General features: G+C 42.9%; 2 protein-coding genes across 3 annotated transcripts; one reads left to right on the top strand and one right to left on the bottom strand.

Moving 5' to 3' along the window:
- Positions 1–8,788: 8,788 nt before the first annotated feature.
- On the top strand, positions 8,789–16,645 carry LOC123410084 (probable DNA helicase MCM9). 2 transcript variants are annotated; one of them, XM_045102973.1, is made up of 19 exons: positions 8,789–9,083; positions 9,160–9,262; positions 9,361–9,490; positions 9,610–9,748; positions 10,370–10,436; positions 10,730–10,904; positions 11,159–11,258; positions 11,920–12,017; positions 12,177–12,242; positions 12,395–12,487; positions 13,260–13,376; positions 13,489–13,561; positions 14,670–14,736; positions 14,840–14,921; positions 15,267–15,388; positions 15,617–15,711; positions 15,965–16,074; positions 16,139–16,186; positions 16,288–16,645. In XM_045102973.1, the coding sequence occupies exons 1-19, from the start codon at positions 8,914–8,916 to the stop codon at positions 16,611–16,613; spliced, it is 2,181 nt and encodes a 726-aa protein (XP_044958908.1). In that variant the 5' UTR covers positions 8,789–8,913; the 3' UTR covers positions 16,614–16,645. The 2 variants fall into 2 exon arrangements, with proteins under 2 accessions (XP_044958908.1, XP_044958907.1); XM_045102972.1 differs by having other exon boundaries at positions 9,358–9,490.
- Positions 16,646–23,187: 6,542 nt separating this feature from the next.
- On the bottom strand, positions 23,188–24,221 carry LOC123409270 (blue copper protein-like). The gene is made up of 2 exons (XM_045102217.1): positions 23,924–24,221; positions 23,188–23,821 (listed from the first exon to the last, which is right to left on the bottom strand). The coding sequence occupies exons 1-2, from the start codon at positions 24,090–24,092 to the stop codon at positions 23,391–23,393; spliced, it is 600 nt and encodes a 199-aa protein (XP_044958152.1). The 5' UTR covers positions 24,093–24,221; the 3' UTR covers positions 23,188–23,390.
- Positions 24,222–24,836: the final 615 nt, after the last annotated feature.

The raw sequence follows: 24,836 nt of genomic DNA, 5'->3' as shown, positions 1-24,836 counted from the left end.
CTGTTCATGTTCAGGTACACAACATCTAATAACACCATCTACTCCTTCCTTATAAGGGTGAGGATCATCCCAAAAGTAATGTCTCAAGTCAAAGAATAATTTCTTCTTCTGCTGGTATGTGAAACTAGGCGGTATATATTTGGCAATGATATAGTTTGCATAATCAGCATACCATGGTGCACTACGTGAAGTATTGATGACATTCAATTGCTCATCGGGAAAGCTATCATCAATAGGTTGTGGGTCATCAAGAAATTTTATGTCCTAAGACGATGCCTTCATTAACCATAAGGTGGCACTTCTCCCAATTCAAGACAAGATTGGTGTCTTTACATCTCTGCAAGACTCGGTCAAGGTTGCTGAGGCAATCATCAAAGGAAGACCCGTAAACAGAGAAGTCATCCATGAAAACCTCAACAATCTTTTCACAAAAAGTCAGAGAATATAGCCATCATACATCTTTGAAAGGTGGCATGTGCATTACATAAGCCAAAAGGCATACGTCTGTAAGCAAAGGTACCGAAAGGGCATGTGAAAGTGGTTTTCTCCTGATCAGATTGTGCAACTGGTATTTGGGAGAAACCAGAATAACCGTCTAGAAAGCAGAAGTGTGTGTGTTTAGACAGTCTTTCTAGCATTTGGTCGATAAAAGGCAAAGGGTAGTGATAATTCCTAGTGGCTTTATTCAATTTCCTAAAATCGATCACCATCCTATAGCCAGTAATAATCCTCTGTGGGATCAATTCATCCTTATCATTAGGGACAACGGTAATGCCTCCCTTCTTAGGGATGCAATGCACCAGACTTACCCAATCACTATGAGCAACATGATAGATGATACCCACTTCCAGGAGCTTTAGTATTTCTTTTCTTACTACCTCTTTCATCTTGGGATTTAATCTCCTTTGATGATCAACAACTGGTTTGGAATCAGGATCAATCCTGTGCTGGCATAGAGTGGGACTAATGCCCTTAAGATCATCAAGAGTATATCCAATAGCAGCACGATGCTTCCTCAGAGTTTTTAATAACTTCTTTTCTTCATGCTCTGAGATGCTAGCACTAATTATAACAGGATATATCTCTTTTTCATCAAGATAAGCATACTTAAGAGTATCAGGCAACTGTTTAAGCTCGAACACAGGATCACCCTTTGGTGGGGGTGGATCCCCAAGCAGTTCAACACGCAAGTTATTCTTAAGGATAGGATATTGTTCTAAGACAACTCTATCTATTTCATCCCTTTCATCCATATGCATATCATTTTCATGCTCAAGCAACTATTGCTCTAAGGGATCAGTAGGAGGCACGACAATAGAAGCTAAGGCAATAGTTTCATCCTTACTAGGCAACTCTTTTTCATGAGGTTGTCTACCAAACTTAGAGAAATTGAACTCGTGTGATACACCTTGAAAGCCAATAGTGACAATTTGCTTCTCACAATCAATATGAGCATTGACAGTATTGAGAAAAGGTGTGCCAAATATGATGGGACAAAAGCTATCTTGTGCGGTAGCAAGAACAAGGAAATCAACAGGATACTTTGTTTTACCACACAAGACTTCAACATCCCTAACAATTCCCACAGGGCACATAGTATCTCTATTGGCAAGCTGAATAGTGACATCAATAGGCTCTATCTCAACGGGTGCAATCTCGTCTTTGATTTCATCATATAAGGATTGAGGTATTGCACTAACACTAGCACCCACGTCACATAAACCATGATAACAATGATCTCCTATCTTAACAGAAACAACAGGCGTGCCAACAACATACCTATGTTTGTCTCTAGCATGAGATTTAGCAATTCTAGCAGCATCTTTACAGAAGTGAATATTATGTCCCTCAACATCATCGGACAGAAGATCTTTGATAATAGCAATGCTAGGTTCAACTCTAATTTGCTCAGGGGGTGTAGGTGTTCTAATGTAGCCTCTACATATCACAGTTGAAGCTTTAGAATGATCCTTTATCCTAACAGGGAAAGGTGGTTTCTCAATGTAAGCACTGGGAACAATAGGATCATTATAGACAATGACTTTCTCCTCAACTGGATTGGGTTTAAATACATTGACTTCTAAGGGAGGATGATATTTAAACCACTTCTCTTTGGGGAGATCAATATGAGCAGCAAATGATTCACACAGTGAAGCTACTATCTCAGAGTCAAGTCCATACTTAGCACTAAAGTCACAAAAGGTATTTGTTTCAACAAAGGATTTAACGCAATCAAACTTGAAATTCATACATGGCTCCTTACCTTCTTCAAGCTCCCAATCTTCAGAGTTGCGTTTAATTCTCTCCAATAAATTCCATATGAAGTCAATATCTCTCTTCATAAAAGAACCGGTACAAGAAGTGTCAAGCATGGTGCGATCATCATGAGAAAGTCGAGCATAGAAGTTCTGAATGATAATTTCTCTCGAGATCTCATGATTTGGGCATGAATATAACATTGATTTAAGCCTCCCCCAAGCTTGAGCGATGCTTTCTCTGTCACGAGGCCAAAAATTATAAATATAATTCCGATCACGATGTACTAAATGCATAGGATAAAACTTTTGATGAAATTCCAATTTCAACCGATTGTAGTTCCATGATCCAGTATCATCACATAGCCTATACCATGTTAATGCCTTATCCTTCAAAGATAAAGGAAAGACCTTCATCTTGACCTCATCCTCGGGCAAACCTGCAAGCTTAAATAAACCACAAACTTCATCTACATAGATTAGATGCAAGTCTGGATGTGATGTTCCATCTCTTGTAAAAGGATTAGCCAGCAATTTCTCAAGCATACCCGAAGGAAATTCAAAGAAAATATTTTCAGTAGGTGCAGCAGGTTGAGGAGCAACTCTTTGTGCTTCCGTTCGAGGTGAAGATACCCCGAACAAGCCCCTCAAAGGATTAGTTTCCATAGTGACAAGTGACAATAAATTTCAGCACACTATATGAATGTTTCCTTACCAAGTTCCACTTACCAAAGGCGCTTCACTCCCCGGCAACGGCGCCGAAAAAGAGTCGTGATGAGCCACAAGTATAGGGGATCTATCGTAGTCCTTTCGATAAGTAAGAGTGTCGAACCCAACGAGGAGCAGAAGGATCTGACAAGTGGTTTTCAACAAGGTAATATCTGCAAGCACTGAAATTATCGGTAACAAGTGGTTGTGTGGTGAGATGATTCGTAGCAAGTAGCAAGTAACAAAAGTAGCATCGGTGCAGCAAAGTGGCACAATCCCTTTTGTAGCAAGGGACAAGCCTAGACAAACTCTTATAGGAGGAAAAACGCTCCCGAGGACACACGGGAATTTCTGTCATGCTAGTTTTCATCATGTTCATATGATTCGCGTTCTTTACTTTGATAGTTTGATATGTGGGTGGACCGACGCTTGGGTACTTCCCTTACTTGGACAAGCATCCCACTTATGATTAACCCATCTCGCAAGCATCCGCAATTACGAAATAAGAATTAAGACAGAGTCTAACCATAGCATTAAACTAGTGGATCCAAATCAGTCCCTTACGAAGCAAGACATAAACCTAGGGTTTAAGCTTCTGTCACTCTAGCAACCCATCATCTACTTACTACTTCCCAATGCCTTCCTCTAGGCCCAAATAATGGTGAAGTGTTATGTAGTCGACGTTCACATAACACCACTAGAGGAAAAACAACATACAACACATCAAAATATTGAACGAATACCAAATTCACATGACTACTATTAGCATGACTTATCCCATGTCCTCAAGAACAAAAGTAACTACTCACAAAGCATAATCATATTCATGACCAGAGAGGTAATGAGTAGCATCAAGGATCTGAACATAAACTCTTCCACCAAGTAATCCAACTAGCATCAACTACAAAGAGTAATTAACACTACTAGGAACCTTACAAGTACCAATCGGAGTCGCGAGACGAAGTTTGCTAACGAGAGATGAACTAGGGCTTGGAGATGAGATGGTGCTGATGAAGATGTTGATGGTGACGAGTCCCCTCCAATGAGAGGAGTGTTGGTGATGATGATGGCGATGATTTCCCCCTCCGGGAGGGAAGTTTCCCCGACAGGATCGTCCTGCCGGAGCTCTAGATTGGTTCTGCTCAAGTTCCGCCTCATGGCGGCGGCGAATCCTCGAAAAAGCCTCCTCCTGATTTTTTCCCGAATGAAACCCTTCATATAGCAGAAGGGGGGAGCCAAAGGGCCAGCTGGGTGCCCACAAGCCCCCTAGGCGGGGCCACGGGGGTGGCTGCGCCTAGCAGGCTTGTGGCCACCTGTTGGCGCCCCTCTGGCACTTCTTCGGCCCAATATTTTTTATAAATCTCGAAGAAAATCCTCGTTGTTGGTGTTTGGAGTTGCGCAGAATAGGTATCTCAAACTTGCTCCATTTTCAGGCCAGAATTCCAGCTGCCGGCATTCTCCCTCTTCATGTAAACCTTGCAAAATAAGAGAGAAAAGGCATAAGTATTGTACCGTGAAGTGAAATAATAGCCCAAGAAGCGATAAATATCAACATGAAAGCATGATGCAAAATGGACGTATCAGGCTCCGCCCGAGCTCCGTAGAAATCCGATCTAGAGGTAGAACTACGTGGTATAGGTTTGAGTTGCACGTGGCAAAAGTTGTGTCTCAAAAGCCCTAAAACCACCAATATATATAGCAGGAGGGGAGGGGCTAGCCTTGGGGCTCAAGGGGGCCCCAAGGGTGCCGGCCAAAGGGAGGAGGTGGACTCCCACCCCAATTCGGTCTGGGGGAAGGAGTCCACTCCTTCCTTCCCACCTCCCTCTTTCCTTTTTTTCTTTCCTTTGGTATTTTCCCTTGTGGCGCCATAGCCCTCTTGGGATGGCCTCACCAACCCACTAAGGGCTGGTGCACCATCCTAGGGTCACTAGGCTCACTCCCGGGTGGGTGGGCCCCTCCCGGTGAATACGCGGAACCCATTCGTCACTCCCGGTACACTACCGGTAATGCCCGAAAACTTTCCGATGACCAAATGAAACCATCCTATATATCAATCTTCATTTCTGGACCATTCCGGAAACCCTCGTGATGTCTGTGATCTCATCCGAGACTTCGAACAACCTACAATCACCAACACATATAACTCAACTATACTAAAACACCATCGAACCTTAAGTGTGCAGACCCTGCGGGTTCGAGAACTATGCAGGCATGACCCGAGACACTCCTCGGTCAATATCCAATAGCGGGACCTGGATGTCCATATTGGATCCTACATATTCTACGAAGATCTTATCGGTTGAACCTCTGTGCCAATGATTCATATAATCCCGTATATCATTCCCTTTGTCCTTCGGTATGTTACCTGCCCGAGATTTGATCGTCGGTATCCGTATATCTATTTCAATCTCGTTACCAGCAAGTCTCTTTGCTCGTTCCGTAATACAAGATCCCTTGACTTATACTTGAGTCACATTGCTTGCAAGGCTTGTATGTGATGTTGTATTACCGAGTGGGCCCCGAGATACCTCTCCGTAACACAGAGTGACAAATCTCAGTCTTGATCCATGCTAACTCAACGGACACCTTCGGAGATACCTGTAGAGCACCTTTATAGTCACCCAGTAACGTTGTGACGTTTGATACACACAAGGTATTCCTCCGGTGTGAGTGAGTTACATGATCTCATGGTCATAGGAATGAATACTTGACACGTAGAAAACAATAGCAATCAAATGACACAATCACATGGTACGTTCATAGTTTGGGTCTAGCCCATCACATGATTCTCCTAATGATGTGATCCAGTTATCAAGTGACAACACTTGCATATGGTCAGAAAACCTTAACCATCCTTGATCAACTGGCTAGCCAACTAGAGGCTTGGTAGGGACATTGTTTTGTCTATATATCCACACATGTATCTATGCTTTCATTCAATACAATTATAACATGGATAGTAAACGATTATATTGAAACAGGAAATATAATAATAACTATTTTATCATTTCCTCTAGGGCATATTTCCAACATGCCAAACATAAATGGGGAGAAGAACTCGCCTCGCAAGCCGAAGACTTTGGACTCGTGATGCTAAGGACCAAGACTACGACATTGACGACCAATTCGGGGGCTAGTAAGGGAGTCTGGGACTAAGGGGTCCTCGGGCCGTATACGGGCCGGACTCCTGGGCAACTTCGGGCATCCGATGACATATACAAGGAATACTCCACAAGACTTGGTGATCAAGACAAGGACTCCTCTACACCGACGTAACTGACTAGGACTCCTCTACACCGATGTAACTGACTAGAACTCTTGTTATCCTAGGCCTATTGTGCATTATATAAACCGAGGCCAGGCTAGTCGACAGACAATCTCATATGATCATATATTATGAGCATTACTCATAGGGTTTTAGAACACAACATACACTCTAGAGGTAGATCGACTCTGTATTCGATACTCCGTCGTTAATATAAACAAGAACATAACATAGGGTTTTACCTCCATCAAGAGGGCCCGAACATGGGTAAAACATCGTCTCCTTCGTCTCTTGTTACCCATCGATCCAAGATTCACAGTTTGTACCCCCTACTCGAGATCCGTCAGTTTTGACACTGACACCTCTCATGGAAGCAAAACCGTGCCCCTTGAGAAAGGAAAATTAGGTAATATTTTTTTGAGAGGCATGATCGTGTCTTTCACGAAAAAAAGAAAACATGTTTTTTCGTGCATTTTTTGGATTTTTAACCCCAAAACCAAGAAAGACCGATGTGAAACCGAAACGCTGAAACCCTTCGAATAAACTCATTAAAAAAGCCGAAAATGCATACATTTTTTTCTGGAGAGAATATCGAGAATGCGACACGTGGAGGTGGGTGAAAACGCGGCAAGTGGCGACACTCAGAATGACCTTTGAAAGACTTCTGAAGGAGCGCTCCTCGGATAGTTGTTCCCTTCTCCGTGATGCAATTTCCTCGCTCGTGAACAAATGTGGCCAACTTGGCCTGCCTGACAAACGAGCCCGTTAGAACGCGTGCCTAGCCCAACACGTGGTCCGTCTAGGGACGTGCATGGGCGTGGAGGATGGACACGTGTGCCGGCACGATACGGTTCATTTAGGATTTTATTTTTATTTTTATAGGTCAAATAGACAACCTAATAGGGGAGCTCCTATGCGTCGCTCGTTGCGGCGAGCAGCCGAGCGGACGCACAAGCGCGAATCTAGCTGGGCCAGCCCATTAGTGTGCCCCGTTCCCCTTTTAAATTAGAGAATCACGTGCGTGTGTGCAGTCTTAATGGGCATCGAGCGCTGTAAGCTAATCATGGCGCACAACACGTGGTACAGAAAGTCTTGGGGCGTGACTATGTCTCGCAATAGGACATTTTTTTTTAAATTTCAGAACATTTTTTAAAAATCTAGAATATTTTTTCAAATTCTGGAATACTTTTTTCAATTCCGGAACATTTTTCAAATTCCGAAACATATTTTCAAATCCCGGAACATTTTTTAAATCTCGAACATTTTTCAAATTCTGGATCATTTTTTCACAAAATCTGAACATTTTTTCAAATTTTGGAACATTTCTCAAATTCCAGAACAGTTTTTAAATTCTGGATTTTTTTAATTTCTTGAACTTTTTTCAAATTCAGGAACATTTTTTCAAAATCCATAACATTTTTTCAAATTCCAGTACATTTTTTTAAAATTCAGAATAATTTTGAAACGGAAACAGAAAAAAGAAACAAAAAAAGACAGTAAAATGAAAAAACCGGTTCAATGAACCTTCTAGAAGTTTTTCAAAATAAAAAAAACCGGTTGGAACCTGTGGAAGGTTCCCAAAACCAGGCACGACACCCTCGCTACCTGGGCCAGCCCGATCCCCCGCCCGTTCTATGCGAAGCCTGAACATCGCTTCGCACAGAGCGACAAATAAGATTTTCCGCCTAATAGGATAAATAATTACAATGACAGCTAAATGTAGGGTGGGCACTATAAAACCAAAAACCGAGAAAACAAACCGAACCGAACCGTATTAACCGATTTGCCGGTTTATTTGATGGTTTGTTTTTTTGTTCGGTGGGAAATTTTAAGGTTGTTTGGTGTTTTGTTTTTGTTCGATTTTTGGTGCCCAGAAACCGAATAGACCGAACAAACCGATATGTGAATACCCCATGTAATACCTTGTTTTCGAAAGTGCAACAGTATGAAGGCATTACACATTTCTCCGCACATAATACATTTCACGTTCCGTGTCCTTTTTCTACTTAATTATGTTAGTAGTTTGCTGGACTGAATAAACCATAGAATGATATTAAGGTTGCTAGAACTGTGATTATCTTTTTACATATTATACAATCCAAATCAGTGCTCTCGAGTCATTACACTTATATTGATAAGTGCATGAATTTTGGTTTTTCGGTTAACCGAACAAACCGAACCGATATATTATGGTTAATATGGTTCATATTCTAAATTTTGAATGATTATTTTGGTTTTTATTTTTCCAAAACCGAAATTATATAAATTCGAATAAACCGTATTAACCATATAAACCGAACCGTATTAACCATATAAACCGAACGCCCAGCCCTAGCTAAATGTGTCGATGGATTGCCGCCTTTAATCGTAGTGCTGTGTGGGCCGTGAAGCTCAGCACACGTGCCGGCCCGACATGGCCGTGTACTAAACGTTCGTGGTCGGACTGTGCCGTGCCGGCCTGTTTATCACGGCACGGCCCGCCCATTTGGTCAGGTTTGCTCGTGAACAAACCCTCGCCCTAAAGCCCACCAGACTACCGAAGGAGTCGCCAAAGCCCATCGCAACCCAAGTCTCTCTCTCGGAGAGAAAAGAAACTGAACAACGCGACCACCGTCCTGACCAGTGACCAGTGTCTAGTTTTCCCCTCCTCCGCCATTTCCCGCCGAAACCCCAATCGCCGCCCAAATGCGGCCGCCGGCGCCGCACGAGGAGTTCGACGCCGCCGACGGCGAGGCAGACACGCGCGCAGATGACGTGCGTAAGCTCGCCGAGTTCCTCTGCAGTTTCCATTCCGGCGACCTCCGCCGCATCCTCGTCCACCCCGAGTCCACGCTCCACTTCCCCCTCGTCATCGAGTGAGTCCTCCTCCCCCACCCCGCCCCCCTTCCCCTCCTCCCCAAACCCTAACCCCGTCCCGTCCCCCCCTCGCAGCTTCGCGGAGCTCCTGGACTTCGACCCGGGCCTGGCCAACGAACTCTACAACAACCCCAAGGGCCTCCTCCCCTACTTCGACAAGGCCGCTCAGCTCGCCCAGGTGAGTAGAACCAGCCCGCCGTGCGACCCGTATCCTCCCCCTTTTTTTCCCCGCTTCCATCCCCGCAGTTCTCGAGCATTTTTTTTTTGTCTTAGGAGAGCGAGGTGTTGTGCATCCTCCGAAAGGGCGAGGCGCTGGGTAGTCCGGACGAGTCGAGGCCCGCTGCCGTGCAGAAGAAGTTCGTGCACGTGCGCGTCAACGTCTGCGGGTCGCCACTGGAATTCCCTGGTGCGCTCACGCACGCGCGTTTTGTGTTCGTTGTAATGCTTGCAAGATTGTTTGGTCACGTGATGTTTCAGTTGTTTAGGGGTTTTCCTGATTTGACGGCGATGTTGTCATTTTTGCAGAGTCGTCGCCGAGCATCGGGAAGGTTAGGGTGAAGCATAGGAGGATTCTGCTGACTCTGAAGGGGACTGTGATCAGATCAGGCGGTGTGAAGATGATCGAGGGCGAGCGGATGTATCAATGCAGGAAATGCAACCACAGGTTTGTGATGCATGTTTTAGGCCTTAATATCATACTGGTATTGTTGGCTACATATTCGAGCCCTTGCATATTAGTGGCTTGTCAAGCATAACTGTGAATTGCATATTAGTGTAATTAAGTAACTTTAGATTGTGATCTACTGACTAACATGGCTCGGTACAGGCCTTTCTAAGAATTTGAAGAATGTTTCTTCTTGAATTAAAGTTGATACTTGATGGCTGTTTCCTCAAGTAATTAAATATTTTTATTTTTTTCATGAGATCTAAATATTTTAGTTGTGCTGGCGAGATTATCATCTTCTCTTACATTGCTGGAGACAGTGGTCTATTAATTACCATCTTCTTGTTACATAAGCTTGTAAGCTAAAAGCTGGGTGAGCAAATCTGCAATCCGAGTTTAAGTTTCCCGTGTTTAAATGCTTGCAGTGTGAGAGGCTTAACTAATTAACTTACTTAAAGTAGTAGCATAATATTAAGTAATTGAGTGAGATACATTCAGAGATTGCAGACTCCTTAGCATACAATGATCTCCTTGTTACTCCTTAGAAAGAGTGTTGAGTGCCATGGCTGTATTTTATTATCATAAAGACACCTGACCTTAATTTATTTGTGTATTGAATAGGTTCCCCTGCCATCCCGAGCTAGAGGCTGGGAATCGTATAACTCTACCTGCATCTTGCCCATCCACGGTATTCCATTTCGTTTTTTTAATCGAAGGAAGTGTGATTTCATTGAGTGAGAAACAGTCTTTGGTTTTCTGGTTCTACCTATATTTGACAATGGTTTTACCCTCTGATGTCCAATGTACATCATTTATTGTTCTTTTTTACCTGTTACTCCCTCCGTCTCAAAATAAGTGACTCAACTTTGTAAATATAAAGTTGAGTCACTTATTTTGGGACGGAGGGAGTACATTTTATGACTGTTTGAGACTACCCATCTTCTGCGGAAGGAGCTACTAATAGTTTTGTTCTTCATGCAGAGTTCAAAAGGTTGTCAAAGTGCTTCTTTCCAATTGATGGGAGATAGCATAACCTGTCATGATTATCAAGAAATAAAAATCCAAGAAAGCGTGCAACTTCTGGATGTTGGGTCTATACCCCGTTCCATGCCTGTGATTTTGATGGATGACCTTGTTGATCTTGTTAAAGCTGGAGGAAAGTAGCTTCTTTGGGCTCATCCATTTATAGCATTCTGTGAGCCCTTGTGTTGTGATGATCTTGAAAAGATCAGAGTTCTTAATCTTTATATCAGGAGCTTTACCAGATTAGTTTGTATGCTGGTTTCTCATTGTTCCCAGCTGAAAAGTGATGTGTTTCTTATGCTGGAATTGCTATCTAAATGTCCATCTATTGTTGCTTTCTTGCTGTTCTGTTACGTTGATATTCAATCAAGTGTGTTCTTTCTTCAGATGACGTCATTGTTACGGGTATATTATCTGCAAAGTGGTCCTCTGATGTTAAGGATGTGCGTTGCAACCTTGATCCTATGTTTATTGCCAATTATGTGAGGTAATTGATAAGGCGAACTAACCCCTCCATTTCTTTTTACTTTGCATATTAGTGTTGTCTTAAGCCAAACTTTGTGAAGTTTGACCAAGTCTAAGAAAAAAAATCAACATCCATAATACCAAATCAATATCATTAGACCCAGCATGGAATACTCTTTTTCATATTGTGTTTATGTGGTATTATAGATGTTGATACTTTTTAATATAAACTTGGTCAAACTTTACAATGTTTCACCTATAAGATAACACTAATATGCGAAGTAAAGAAATGGAGGGGGTATTCCTCTTTTCCAACTTCAGCTCTGGAAAGTAGTAATGGTAGTTTTTTCACATTTGTGAAGTTGTTGCAACTTAAAAAAATAATCTAGAATCGCTGTTGATTTTTTATTTTTTGTTGGGTTTTTTGTTGAAAAAATAAAATGTAAAGAATTTCACGTAATCGATATGTCAACATCTACATTATTATATGGTCTCATGTGAAGGGAAGCCTTCCCCCACTGTTTGTGACCCGAGTCGATGATTTATTTCTATTCATTGCACCATAGTTCCTTTTTGGATCATTTACAGAACTAGTTGAATGCCGCCATGGACAACATCTGCTCAGCACTTTACGGTTGCTGAATTCTGAAGTTTGAACAATGTCTGTGTGCTGCGTTATACAGGAGAACTAATGAGCTGAAGTCTGGTATAGACATCCCTGAGGAAATTATCAAGGATTTTGAGCTTTTCTGGGCAGAAAACAGAGCTACTCCACTAGGAGGTGCTGAAGTTCTTCCCTCAATGTTTTGTAGACCAGTGGTTTGAACCTCACTGTGAAAAAACTTGGCCTCGTCGATTTTTTTCCATATGTCAAATTGCATCCTAGAGTTTTTAAGTTGCCATTTAAAAATTATTGATTATTTCTTTTTTGTGTACATAGGAAGAAATAAAATCTTGAAAGGCATTTGTCCTCAGATTTGTGGGTTATTCACGGTAAAGCTTGCAGGTATGCTATTTTGTGTCAGTATGCTATATTGTTAGTAATTCAGTAGTGTTTAAGTCTCGTCTGGAATTTTTTTAATTACTAATTTGTTCTTTTAAGCGTTCATGTTAAATACTGTTAGCATTTTGACTATTCATGATGTATTTAAATTTCAGTTGCTCTTACATTGATCGGTGGAGTGCAGCATGTTGATGCTTCTGGAACAAAGGTTCGTGGTGAACCCCATATGCTTCTCGTTGGTGATCCAGGTACTAATGTTTGTAATGACACGTTTTATTGAGATACGATGAGTATATATGACATTAAAAATGTATAAGCCGACAATAGGGTTTGGACTTATGCAAAGTTTATATTGTAACTAGACTGAGAGTAGCACAAGAGAGAGATAACCCCTCCACTGCTTGCCACAGGGTTTAATTATACATTCAAAATTTTGCATTTAGTATGTACCTAAGAGACTAAGTACTTCTGTATTTCACAGCAATAGGTGAGTGCCCCCACGCTGCTACGGAAACAGTTAAAATAAATCTAATCTTGGCCAGTCTCCATCATGATCACAAAAACTAGCTTTGAATTAGAATAACAAGGCAACTTAGTGACTTACAAGTTACAAATAATAATTACAGCAGTCATAAAGTTGGTGGAGGGATGGGATGACAGACAAACCATCACATCACTCCAACATTTTTAGTAATAAATATTTTAGTTTTAGTTGATGATTGCGGATTAGTAGTAAATCCACGGTCACAAGTGATAATGTTCATACACACTAAGTGACAAACAAAAGCAATAAACATATTATGATAGAACTAGGAGCCCACTATGGCATATGATTTTGTTTTACCCTTAATTGTTGGAAGGAACCTATGGACATGATGGCATGAGAACTAACTCACAGTCTATTTACGAGTGTGTGTAGCTTATGAGGTTGCAATTGTCACTCTCGTGTACCACATCTAAGATTGGTAAGTATACATTTGAGACAATTGTATTGTGTATTTGTGTTTCACTGAACTCCAGGTACTGGTAAATCCCAGTTTTTGAAGTTTGCTGCTAAATTGAGCAATCGTTCTGTGATTACAACTGGTCTTGGAAGTACCAGTGCTGGTTTGACTGTGACTGCTGTCAAGGATGGAGGTATATGTGTTTGATGTTACCATTCCCTCTCTGCATGAATTTTTGGTGTTGTTTTTCATTGAAAGTAGCACTAATTTTCTTGATAGCAATTTTCTTTTGAATTCAATGATAGGTGAGTGGATGCTTGAGGCTGGTGCCCTTGTTCTGGCCGATGGTGGTTTGTGCTGCATAGATGAATTTGATAGGTTGGACTGTTTCTCTGGCTAATTTGCTACCCAGTACTTTACCCACTAATACAATCAGTGCCCTGTGTCTTATCTGAGATTCAACAGATCCGAGTTCCTGATCTATTGTACTCCCTCTGTCCCAAAATAAGTGTCGCAGATTTAGTAGTACTAAATCTGTGACACTTATTTTGGGACAGAGGGAGTACAACTGGCTTGATATTGTGAAAATATTGAGAATGGATTATTACGATAATTTATGTCATATACTCATATTTGAGATTCGTTGATGGATCAGATTCTTGTATATTTAGCTTGAATGATCTCATTTGGACAATAAAATCAAGATACATGCACTTTACTTGATAACAGCCTCCGCTGTTCGAATCTCCAATAGCTTGATAATAATCTGCAACCTCCACTTATTTCACCAAAAAGCGTGCCCAAAAATTTGCACTGCATACTCATTTACTCTTATTATAGTTAATTCTTAGGATCTTCAAAATGCTCATCACAAGCACTCTTGACTCCCTCCTGTATATGTATTCTCACTTTTCACAGCTGAAATGCTCCTGTACAGTGGACACGCACTGTAACGCAGGGTCATTAGTACAAACAGTGGGACCACAAGGATTATGCCGCACATCAGGCTTGCTTGTGGTATGAGTAGAGAGAGGATTGGCGTCCAAGTCTGTTGTTACCTTTAATGAGTTTGTTATCTTGAGAAAGCATCCCCCTGGATCAGCTTAATTTCTTTGTTCGGTTTTGATGCCCCTCTCTGTATGAAGATGCTTGGCCTACGAAACAACAGACACAACAATAATCATCAATCTATCTCCCCTCCCCTCTTCCAAGCAGACACCCCTATAGCTCTGGAGCGCCGCGGCTGCAAGTCCTGGACTCCTGTCGAGTTACTGCTACCAGCCCTAATCGAACAATATTTATTTGCATTTCAGTTGTTTTATTTGATGTATTTTCCATGCTAAATGGATAGTTTTTTTATTGGATTATCGTGAGATATGATATGTTATTATTTAGCGCTCTTAGCCTTGTGCTAAAATAAAGACCATTGATTTACGCCTCTATGTTTTATCTGATATAAATTTCCATCTAACATTCTCATCAATAGTATGCGAGAGCATGACAGGACAACAATACATGAAGCCATGGAACAACAAACAATAAGCGTTGCAAAGGTACCATGCCTCTTTCACTCAATACAATTACAACATTTAACGAGCCATTCATACTCACCAGCGTGCAATTTAGTAAGGTATTATCACTTCTTTGCCTTTTCAGGCTGGACTGGTGACAACACTCAGTACAAGGACTACCGTCTTTGGTGCCACTAATCCAAAAGGACAATATGATTCAAATGAATGTACTGCACATAACATCAGTATAGACATGCTACTTAATAGTAAAAGTACACATCACAGTATTTCAGGCACCGTGTATTTACTCTGCAGTTCTATATTATAATAGCTCAACATTTAGTCATTTATCTGTGTTGCATATGAGGCTCGATCCAATTGTGGCATAAACAATAGACTACCACCACAATACCATAACTGTCTTTAAAACCGCACATTATCACACTAGTAAGGTTAATAATTTGATGGTGCAATTAGCTTAATGATATTTAGTTATTGTAATTTCTTTAGAAGTTTAGATTCCTTTGAAGGTGCAACCGCACATAACCTTTTGAAACACTTCCCATTTTCAGCCTTATCCGTGAATACAACACTTTCAGGACCACTGTTGAGTAGATTTGATATAGTTCTTGTTCTCTTGGATATAAAGGACCCTAAGTTGGATGGTATAATTTCATCTCATATATTAGCTCAGGTATGGTTTTATTGCTTTTCTGTTGAGCTTGGTCTCTTGTGTTGCTTCTTGGATATGCTTACCCTTGTTTGGAAACATGGAAAATGGCCAAATTTCTGTATTGCATAATTGGAACATATACAAGATATGGGCCTCACTATCAACTCTATAAGGATGTACATAATACAAGCAGACTGTCATTCTGGAATAAACTGCTCTATTAAGCACTATCTTTTTGAAATTATGTAGAGCACTAAAGCAGAGGAAAACAAGACCAATGACGCTGTCGTAAAAAGCACCCAACCTTTGGGTATAAAAGAGTGGACACTCCCCTGTTTGAGAAGGTAGATATCCAACATGACAATGTTGAGCTTAGAGACTTGTGCTCAGAAAGACAAGTACATGTGTTTCATTATGTTCTACTTAATGCTCAGACCTTTTTGTTGCCTTAGGAATTGCTATTTTGTCAGGTCATGTATAATAAGCAGCTGAAATTTTCAAGTGTATTTGGCTTGTCTGATTGTGCTGTTTACTGCCGAGATTTTATTTGTCATTGTTAATGCTGTATAATGATGCTTGAGTATTCTAAAATCACAGATATATCCACTATGTAAAACAGCGGTTTAATCCGGTGCTGACAAAGGAAGCAGAACGCGTTCTCTCAGGCTATTATCAGCTTCAGCGGAGTGATGGAACACATAATGCAGGTTAGTAGAACATTTATTTTCCTTGGAGAGTTTTGCAGCTGCTCAAAGACATGATTTTGTGCAGCGAGGACCACTGTGCGTATGCTCGAGAGTTTGATAAGGCTGGCACAAGGCATGTTCTGTCATCTCTACTGGATCTTTTCCCCTTTCAGACATGTTTTCTGATTCACATCTGGCTTCATTCTCACAGTTCTATATTTTTCCATCTTGTAGCACACGCAAGACTAATGTTCAGAAATGAGGTTACACAGCTTGATGCTATTGCTGCCATATTATGCATCGAGTCCTCCATGACAATATCTGCAATCATAGACAGTTCTGGAAACGCTCTATACTCCAATTTCCAAGAGAACCCTGATCAGGAATGTATCCTAAAATATGATTTAGAGCCATATTTATTCATGATTATTGAAGATTTGACCAATGAAAACTTGAATGGGCGTTGCTCAGTGTTCTTTCTTTTGTTTTGCTGTTCTGGCCTATTATCTTGGGTACGGCCTTTAGGGCAAACTGGGATATACTTTTCCATTAAATGTTAATTCGAAGTTAAAGAGTCAATATTTTTGTGTTATCTGGCTCATTGCTAACTTCATATACTTATATCAAGAAATGCATCGTTGTAGCCATAGATTAACATCGTTGTAGTCATAGATTATGTGAAGTGTGTACACTGATAAGCAGTGTTGGTGTTCCCAATGTGTTTGTTTGTCTTGACATGTTAATAGATACCAAAGAGGAGGATACAATCATTGACAAGCTTAAGGATTACCTATACTAATATCTGATGCAGCAATACGAAGACTAATGAGCATACTCGCATATCATGTGCAGTTCTGCATAGTAATATGATAAGGTGATCCACTCTGATTTTGAATCATCAACTGCTATGTGTCTTGGCAGGCAATCACAATTGCTAGGTTAGGAAGACTAAATGATGCCAGCATGTCCTGCATACAGCCACAAGGTGTTAACGCCAAATCAGTTAGTGTTTGGTTGAGTTTTTTTTTAGGCTTGTACTACGGCAAGCTAAAAGTACAAAGTAAGACGTAGCTGCTTACTGGAGAACATGATACGTAAGCTAAAGCACATGCTCATCTCATGCATCATTAGCTGGCACAATTGATGTGTAAATTTTCCCTTGATAAGTGAGCTTCAATGAACTGTTGTGCTATTAGTTTGCATCAAATTTACATTCCTAATTATGTAGGATTTGTGGTGGAACGTGTTCTACTTGTGTTGGCTTATGTTTTTGTTTTGGTATGACACCCGTTTTAATCATCTTTTCGCAGTTTTATTAGATATGCCAAAAATACATGTGATGATCATTACTTACCACTCTGATGAGGATTGCACATTATGAATCTTCGTGCTCAAATTGTAACAAACCGACTAATTTAAATTTAGGCTGTTCCATGAATCAATGTCAATCTCGTCTGTTGGTTCTAACATAAATGGAGTGCTAAGTTTGAAGATGTATACTTCGGCCCTGTTTGGCTTTCCTCCGCTCCGCAACTCAGCTCCTGGAGCTGGCGGAGCTGATGTTAAAATACACGGAGCGGGGGAACGGGTGCTCCGCAAATCCTCTATTTTCACGGAGCAGGAGGATTTCCGAACAGGTACTTCATAGAGAGAATTCCTTATTTAACAGTCTTAAAATTGGATGCCCTATTTAACACCTAAAAGATATTTCTTCCTTATATAACGTCAACCCTAAATTTTATTTCCAATATAACACTTTTGTCCAATATTTGAGCTAATGGTGTATGAAATGATAATTTTACCCTCAAACATCTAGCCAATCTGCTCCTGTATTTCTGTGTCATATTTAAAGGTGGGATAACACTAGTTGGTGTGACCAAAAGGTTGTGCTAAAAATAATTTGCCTAAGCTTATCTGGTAGGCCAGGCTTATCGATTGGCGGCTCACTAGAAATCTAAACGCTGGTGGTAGGTGGGCACATCCATAAGAAGAAGTGTCATGTAATCTGTATGTACGTTGGAGTTAGCCGACTGCGCCGCACCTGCTGGAGCCAGTGGTAGCATGTTGTGTTTGCGTTTGTTTCGTCGTGAGAGCAGAGTTGATCGATCCAGCAAGCTAGCATAAGCTTACTTGATAGGTTGGATTTGTTAGGAAGTATTAGTATTAGTCTAGGAGTCCTTATTAGTCTGTTAGTATTAGTCTAGTAGTCCTTATTAGTCTATGTTTACTTTCCTTGCACCTCAAGTCATGTGTAATATATATATGCCTCTTGGGCCTTCAATATAGACAAGTTGCTTTCCTAACATGGTATTAGAGCCCTTGGTTTTTTTCCGCACGCGCAACTCGTGCTTGTTCCTCTTCCCATCACGGCCGCCGGCCTCTTTTCCCGTCACAGCCGCCGGCCCCTCCTCTCTGATCCGATCCAGCCGCCCCAGATCCCAGTGGTTTCAGGCAACGCCCCTGATCTCGCTTCTGCTGGAGGCCGACGCTACCTGCCACGATCCCGCTGCGGTGCTGGCTCCCGCTGCGGCCCAGCGGTTCCAGGCTGGACGCGACCCACCATCCTCCCGACGCGACCCGCTGTGGCCTCGATCCCGCTGCGGCCCAGCGATTCCTGGCGGGAGGCCGCCGCCTCCTCCCGACGCGATCCGCTGCGGCCTTGCTGCAGGTCGGACTCCACCCGCCGCGGTTGATTCTTGCTTTGATCCGGACTCCTCCGCTGCTTGGACTTGTTCCCGATTCGGTTTCCATCCGCTGGTCTTCTTCAAGTCGCCGGCTCTCCTGCTGCTCTCGTCCTGAGATCGACCCAGGGTCCTGCTTTCGTCGCTCCTGCTGCTGATTTCGCGAGAACCAGTGCTGCTCTCGTCCTCCCGTTGCAGCGCCCGCCAACCGCCGCCCTGATCCGTCCTAATCTCGATTGGATCCGGCTTGCTACTGCTGATTCCTAAAAAAAAAAAAAGAAAAGAAAAAAAAAGAAAAAAAATGTCTTCATCATCAGGCTACATTGTTGTTCCTCGTTGTTCGGTGATCTTCGATGGTACTAACTACATCGAGTTCACTGGCTTTATGCGCATTCACATGCGTGGCATCCGTCTCTGGGGTATTCTTTCTGGCGAGGTCTGCTGTCCGCCATGCTCGCTTACTCCCGTGGCTCCCCCTCCACCGACCCCACCGGCTCTTCCTGCGAATGCTTCTCAGGCCGATGATGAGAAGGTTTTGGCTTATGAGGAGGCTCTTCAGACGTATCATGGTGCTCTGTCTGCTTACACCCAGTGGCTTGATGATGATGCTCGTGCTGCAGCTGTTCTCACTACTAGCGTTCTGCCTCAGTTTGCCTCTGAGTTTTTGGGCCTTCCTACTGCCTTTGAGATGTGGACTCGCCTTCGTCAGCGCTATGCGCCCTCTGGTGATGCCTTATACCTCTCCGTGGTTCGTCAGGAGCATGCTCTTCAGCAGGGTGACTCTACTGTTGATGACTTCTATGCACAAAGTTCTGCTATCTGGCGTCAGCTCGATTCTCTCCGTACCGCTGGTTGTCGTACTTGCCCCTGTTGCCAGGCTGTCCAGACCAACTTGGAGTTTCATCGCGTCTACGAGTTCCTGTCTCGACTCCGTAAGGAGTTTGAGCCTCGGCGTGCTCAGCTGTTTGCTCGTGGCCGTATTTCTCTCATGGAGGCGCTTTCTGAGATTCGTGCTGAGGAGACTCGCTTACGTGGTGCTGGTTTGCTGGAGGTTCCCTCGGTGCTCGCTGCTCGGGCTACTTTTACGCCCCCAGCTGCACTGACCCCTTCTCACTCGAGTGCTCCGCCGCTCTTGCCCACTCCTTCTGGAGGCTCAGGTCGCCCCCGTCCACATTGTGGCTACTGCAACAAAGATGGTCATATTGAGTCCCACTGCTACACGAAGCAGAACCACTTGCGCCAGGCGCAATCATCATCTACAGAGACTTCGTCATCTACCTCGACAGCTTCAGCCATCGCTTTGACTGAGCAGGATATTCTGCTACTTAAGCGTCTGCTCGCTACTTCAGGTTCTTCCTCGACGGGTACTGATGGTATTCTGACTCAGGCTTCCCGCACTGAGCAACCATCTTCTACACAGTCAGGACCGTCTCATGCACACTCTGGTTGGCATTGGCCTTCGCCGCCATGATATTATTTTTTTCTCTTCCGCTGCCATCATCCCTAATCTAGTGCTTTCTAGTTTTCTAGTTTTCTATATTTTCCGCTGCGTCCATCAAATCCGTTCATATTTTGTGTTTTCTCATGTCATGCGAGTCCACCATACCTTAATTCGTCAGCCTTCTTCCGGTCCTGATCCTTTCTATGCAACTTTTGTGGCCTACTTGCCCTTGTTGTTTTTCTATAGGATTTTCTGGACTTCTTTTGCATTGTCAATCTACGTCCATCGTGCCTTATCCGCCGAGCTTCTTTCGCCGAGGTTGTCGTGGACTATGATTTTCTGCACAATGCTTTATTCTCTTGATGTGCCATCTTCTTTTGACAACCCATCTTCTCTTGATACTTATCTTGTATCTTAAAGTGATGCGGTGTCTACCTCTGATGTGCCATCTCTTCGTTCTCTTCTTCGGCGACTCGACAAGTTTTGAAGACTCTTCATGCTACGACGACACTCTCACGACGCGGATTTGGATTATCATTTTTTTTAGTATTACACTTCTTCAAATGTAATGCTATTGCATACGCTTTGCATTTGAGGGGGGGTGTTAGGAAGTATTAGTATTAGTCTAGGAGTCCTTATTAGTCTGTTAGTATTAGTCTAGGAGTCCTTATTAGTCTATGTTTACTTTCCTTGCACCTCAAGTCATGTGTAATATATATATATGCCTCTTGGGCCTTCAATATAGACAATTTGCTTTCCTAACAGGATTCATCGGTTATGCTTACCTGATAGGTCGGACTCGTCGGTTATGCTTACCTGATAGGCTGGACTCATTGGTCAGCGGCTCACATGTACTCCCTCCGTTCCTAAATATAAGTCTTTTAAGCGATTTCACTAAAGGACTACATACAAAGCAAAATGAGTGAATCTACACTCTAAAATATGTCTATATACATCCGTATGTAGTCCTTTAGTGGAATCTCTAAAAAGACTTATATTATGAAACGGAGGGAGTACGTGCGTGCACTATTCAATCAAGCAGCTACCTTTTGCATGCACGTGCGTGTAGTCCTCCCATGATTTGGTTTGGCGTTCTAAAACTAGCAGAACGGGAGACATTGGGAAAAGATAATGAAAATTTTGGTGATATACTAGTGCCAAGGGTAGTATTGTCATTTCAAGCGCCATTTAACACTGCTAGCTCTAAAAATTGATAGACGTGTTATATTGGAAATAAAATTTATAATTAATGATAGATAGGAAAGAAATGTTTTTTCAGTGCTAAATAAGGAATCCAATTTTAAAATAGTGTTAAATAAGGAATTCTTTCTTGTTTTACCTGTTGTCGTGTACTCCCTCTGTTTCTAAATATTTTTTTAAGAGATTTCACTACGGACTACATACAGAACAAAATAAATGAATCTATACTTTAAAATATATTTATATATATCCGTATGTGGTTTATAGTAAAATCTTTTAAAATACTTATATTTAGAAATGGAGGGAGTAAATCTTTAACAATTTGGTAGCGCCGACTCTTGTAGTCATGCAAAAAGCAAAGCATATATATAGAATCCACCGCGTTGTTAGTTTCCCTCATTTTTTCCTTTCTCTCGCGGATATATTTGCCACTCCCTTGATTGGTGAACTAAATATGTTACTACTTGCTGCTGCATCTAAACTGCCAGACAACAGTTATTTCCTCCGTTTCTAAATATAAGTTTTTTAGAGATTACACTAAGGGATTACATACGAATGTATAGACATACTTTATATAGTAGATTTACTTATTTTACTCAGTATGTGGTCTTCTAATAAAATCTCTAAAAAAACTTATAGTTTGTAAAGAAGGGAGTAGAATGGAGTCTGGACAATCATAGTTTCTAGAATCCTAAGGCCGTTTTGTCGGGTATGTGACCGATTATGATTTCATCTTAGAGAGAAGTTCTAGTGCCACAAGCAGTATGGGTGCTACTGTGCCACCAATACACGGCAGCACCCCTAAAAGGTTTTGAAGTTTCTTGAAATAAATTGAGTTTCGATACATGTTTACGATTCTCTAAAACTTCAAATCCAATTTGATATATAAATGGAGAACCAAAATGGCAAATCTAGATGTGAGTAATGTCTGGAAGTCGATCTACTAGTCGTAGGTGTTAATTTCATATATTGTAATTGTTTAGGTGTGATTACCTTTGTTTTGTACTTTGCTTGATAATTAATAAGAATGATTGTATCACAACGATGCAGGGGCCGGGGTTCAATCTTTAACATGTTTATAGTTGGATTTGATTTTTGGATGGGTGTGGCTAGATTTCAGTCGACTGAGATTTAACTAAGTCTTAGTTAAGTGACATAGTGTATAAAAACAAAATGAAAAAAATTAAAAGAAAAACTTTGTATATATCACGATGCAAGATCAAAAGCATATAGCATTGACTGAGACATAACGAAGTCTAAGTCAATCGAGACTTAGGAAAATTGTTTTCGGATGAGTGTGTTTAGGTCTCAGTCGACTGAGACTTCGCGAAGTCTCTGCAAGAAGAAAAAAAACTGGGAAAAAAAATTATCTGCACAAATCTCAATGCAAAATCAACGGATTATAGTATCGACTAGGACTTCTCGAAGTCTCATTCGACTGATTTTTAGCAAAGCCGTTTTTGGATTGGTCTTCTTTAATTTTTTGGTCGATGGTAATGCTTACTGCGTTGAATGGAAGGAGCCTAACGCGAGTGGTTTTGCACTATGTCGGGCGTCTTGGTAGCCAACCATCCAAGATCAATGACCAAACCGGTTGTTAATTTGTACCTTGTGGCCATCAAAATAAACCTCTCCAAGAACAACCGATTGTGACATGTTTCATACGCCACATGAATGAATTATGTAAAAAGATAAACAATGCAAATGAAGGTTCACTAATCACACGTGCAAATCTGCCTATAGATAAATGATCCAACACTCACGTACCACAGCACAAAGTAGGCAAAAAAATATACGACAATGACATGAGTGTGATGTAAAAAAAAATCATAACATAGAATCCAAGGTACCCAACCACCGTGACTGCCAACCACAACAAAAGCTAGTCCCCTCCGTCAAAAGAAAGATGGCCTCCTCAACAAACGAGAAACGACTGACACGATGAGCTGATCGACGACATGCAACCTAACGTACGTACGTACGTACAGCACTGCCTCCATCCTGGCCTCGCCCCTCTAGAAGAGCCCCGCGGCCACCAGCCCGGCGATGGCGCCCAGGCCAGCCACCGCCGTGGCCCTGAGCTCGCTGGCGCCGGACTCCGACTGCTTGGCCGGCGGCGCGAGCACGGTCGCGGGGGTCTTGGGCGTGGCGCCGGGGGTGGACGGGGACGTCGGCGTTGTGGAGGGGGTGTCGGGGGCGTCCGGGGTCGTCGGGGACGCCTTGGGCGGCGAGGCGGCGGTGGCGGCGGCGACGTCGACGGCGAGCTTCATGCCGCTGCTGCAGTGGCCGGTGACACCGCAGATGAAGTAGTGCTTCCCCGCGGTCTTGAGCGCGACGGTGGTGGTGCCGCTGCCGTCGCTGCTGAGCGCGTTGGCGGCGGAGCACGACGCGTAGTCCGCCGCGCTCACCTCCGCCACGTTGTGCGCCCCGCCGGCGTAGTTGAACACTGCCATGCATGCCCGTCCGTCCGTTCGTCAGTAAATGCCGTGGCAAGCTAGACGAAAATGTTGCTACAAAGCCGGCTGGTACTAAGTACTGTACTACTAACCGAGGGAGTCGCCGACTTTGATCTTCTTGTCGCTGGCCCAGGTGGTGTAGTCCGCCCCGGTGGTCCAGCCGGAGCTGTCGCCGACGGTGTACTTCGCCGCGGACGCCGTCGTGATCACGAGGAGCAAGACGGCCAAGGCAGCCAGACACGCGCCACCGGCGGAACCCATCTTAGCACCAGCTGCAAGCTCGACACAAATCAACCAACCGAGCCGGAGACGAGAGAGCAGAGCGTCTGTGAAAACAGTCAATGCGTTTCTCTCTCGGCCAATGGATCGACTGATGGGCAGAGGCCTGCAGGGGCCATGGCCTTATATACATGGCATGCACACCAGTTAGCGACGGCGACGTGAGGGACGGTGTGGCAGCTGGGAGTTGGTGAGCTCAGTGGTTTCCGTTGGGGTTGGTTGGGAGTAGGAAGAGGAACCACCGGTCCCGCCGTATGAGTCTTTTCCAACACCTCCGCGATCGAGTGTCCGATCGACGACGTCTAGACCAGACATCAAATGTGCCTTAGAAATGACTCTACTCCAGCTAGCTAGCTGGCTACCACTGGCCGGTTTACACCTTCTCGATCGAAAGGGGAAAAAAGACTCATGTTTTTCGTGGTCGCAAAGCTTGCCGGAGTGCCAACTGCCAATGCTTGACTAGCTAGCAGGGGCAGTTACTTTCTTCTCTCTGTTGGCTGGCCTTTTCGGCTCACACATCTTTCTCACGATATTCTTGCGGTGGACATCTAGAGAGGAGAAGAACGACGTTGTAATTAAGTAACTGGTAGCTTGGCATTGCCAACGAAATCGCCATATCAGGAATTACTTGCCATCTTTTTGAAGGTGAAGTAAGTGTTAATACGCATCGTTCGGCCAGCTCTTCGTACGATTGTTGTCTAAGGTATAGTGATGGCGGTGCAGTTG

This window comes from Hordeum vulgare, chromosome 7H (assembly GCF_904849725.1).
Source record: "Hordeum vulgare subsp. vulgare chromosome 7H, MorexV3_pseudomolecules_assembly, whole genome shotgun sequence".
In the NCBI taxonomy this organism is placed as follows: Eukaryota; Viridiplantae; Streptophyta; class Magnoliopsida; order Poales; family Poaceae; genus Hordeum; species Hordeum vulgare.
Note: the sequence above shows the minus strand (reverse complement) of the source record. Positions and strands in the feature narration are given on the sequence as shown.

Bases quoted from the DNA above. Each gene is read 5' to 3' on its own strand.
- LOC123410084 (XM_045102972.1), top strand. From the start codon at position 8,914: ATGCGGCCGCCGGCGCCGCACGAGGAGTTCGACGCCGCCGACGGCGAG. The intron at 9,084-9,159 runs GTGAGTCCTCCT...CCCCCCTCGCAG, and splicing joins CACTTCCCCCTCGTCATCGA to CTTCGCGGAGCTCCTGGACT. The intron at 13,562-14,669 runs GTTGGACTGTTT...TCTCATCAATAG, and splicing joins TGCATAGATGAATTTGATAG to TATGCGAGAGCATGACAGGA.
- LOC123409270 (XM_045102217.1), bottom strand. From the start codon at position 24,092: ATGGGTTCCGCCGGTGGCGCGTGTCTGGCTGCCTTGGCCGTCTTGCTC. The intron at 23,822-23,923 runs GTTAGTAGTACA...CATGCATGGCAG, and splicing joins CAAAGTCGGCGACTCCCTCG to TGTTCAACTACGCCGGCGGG.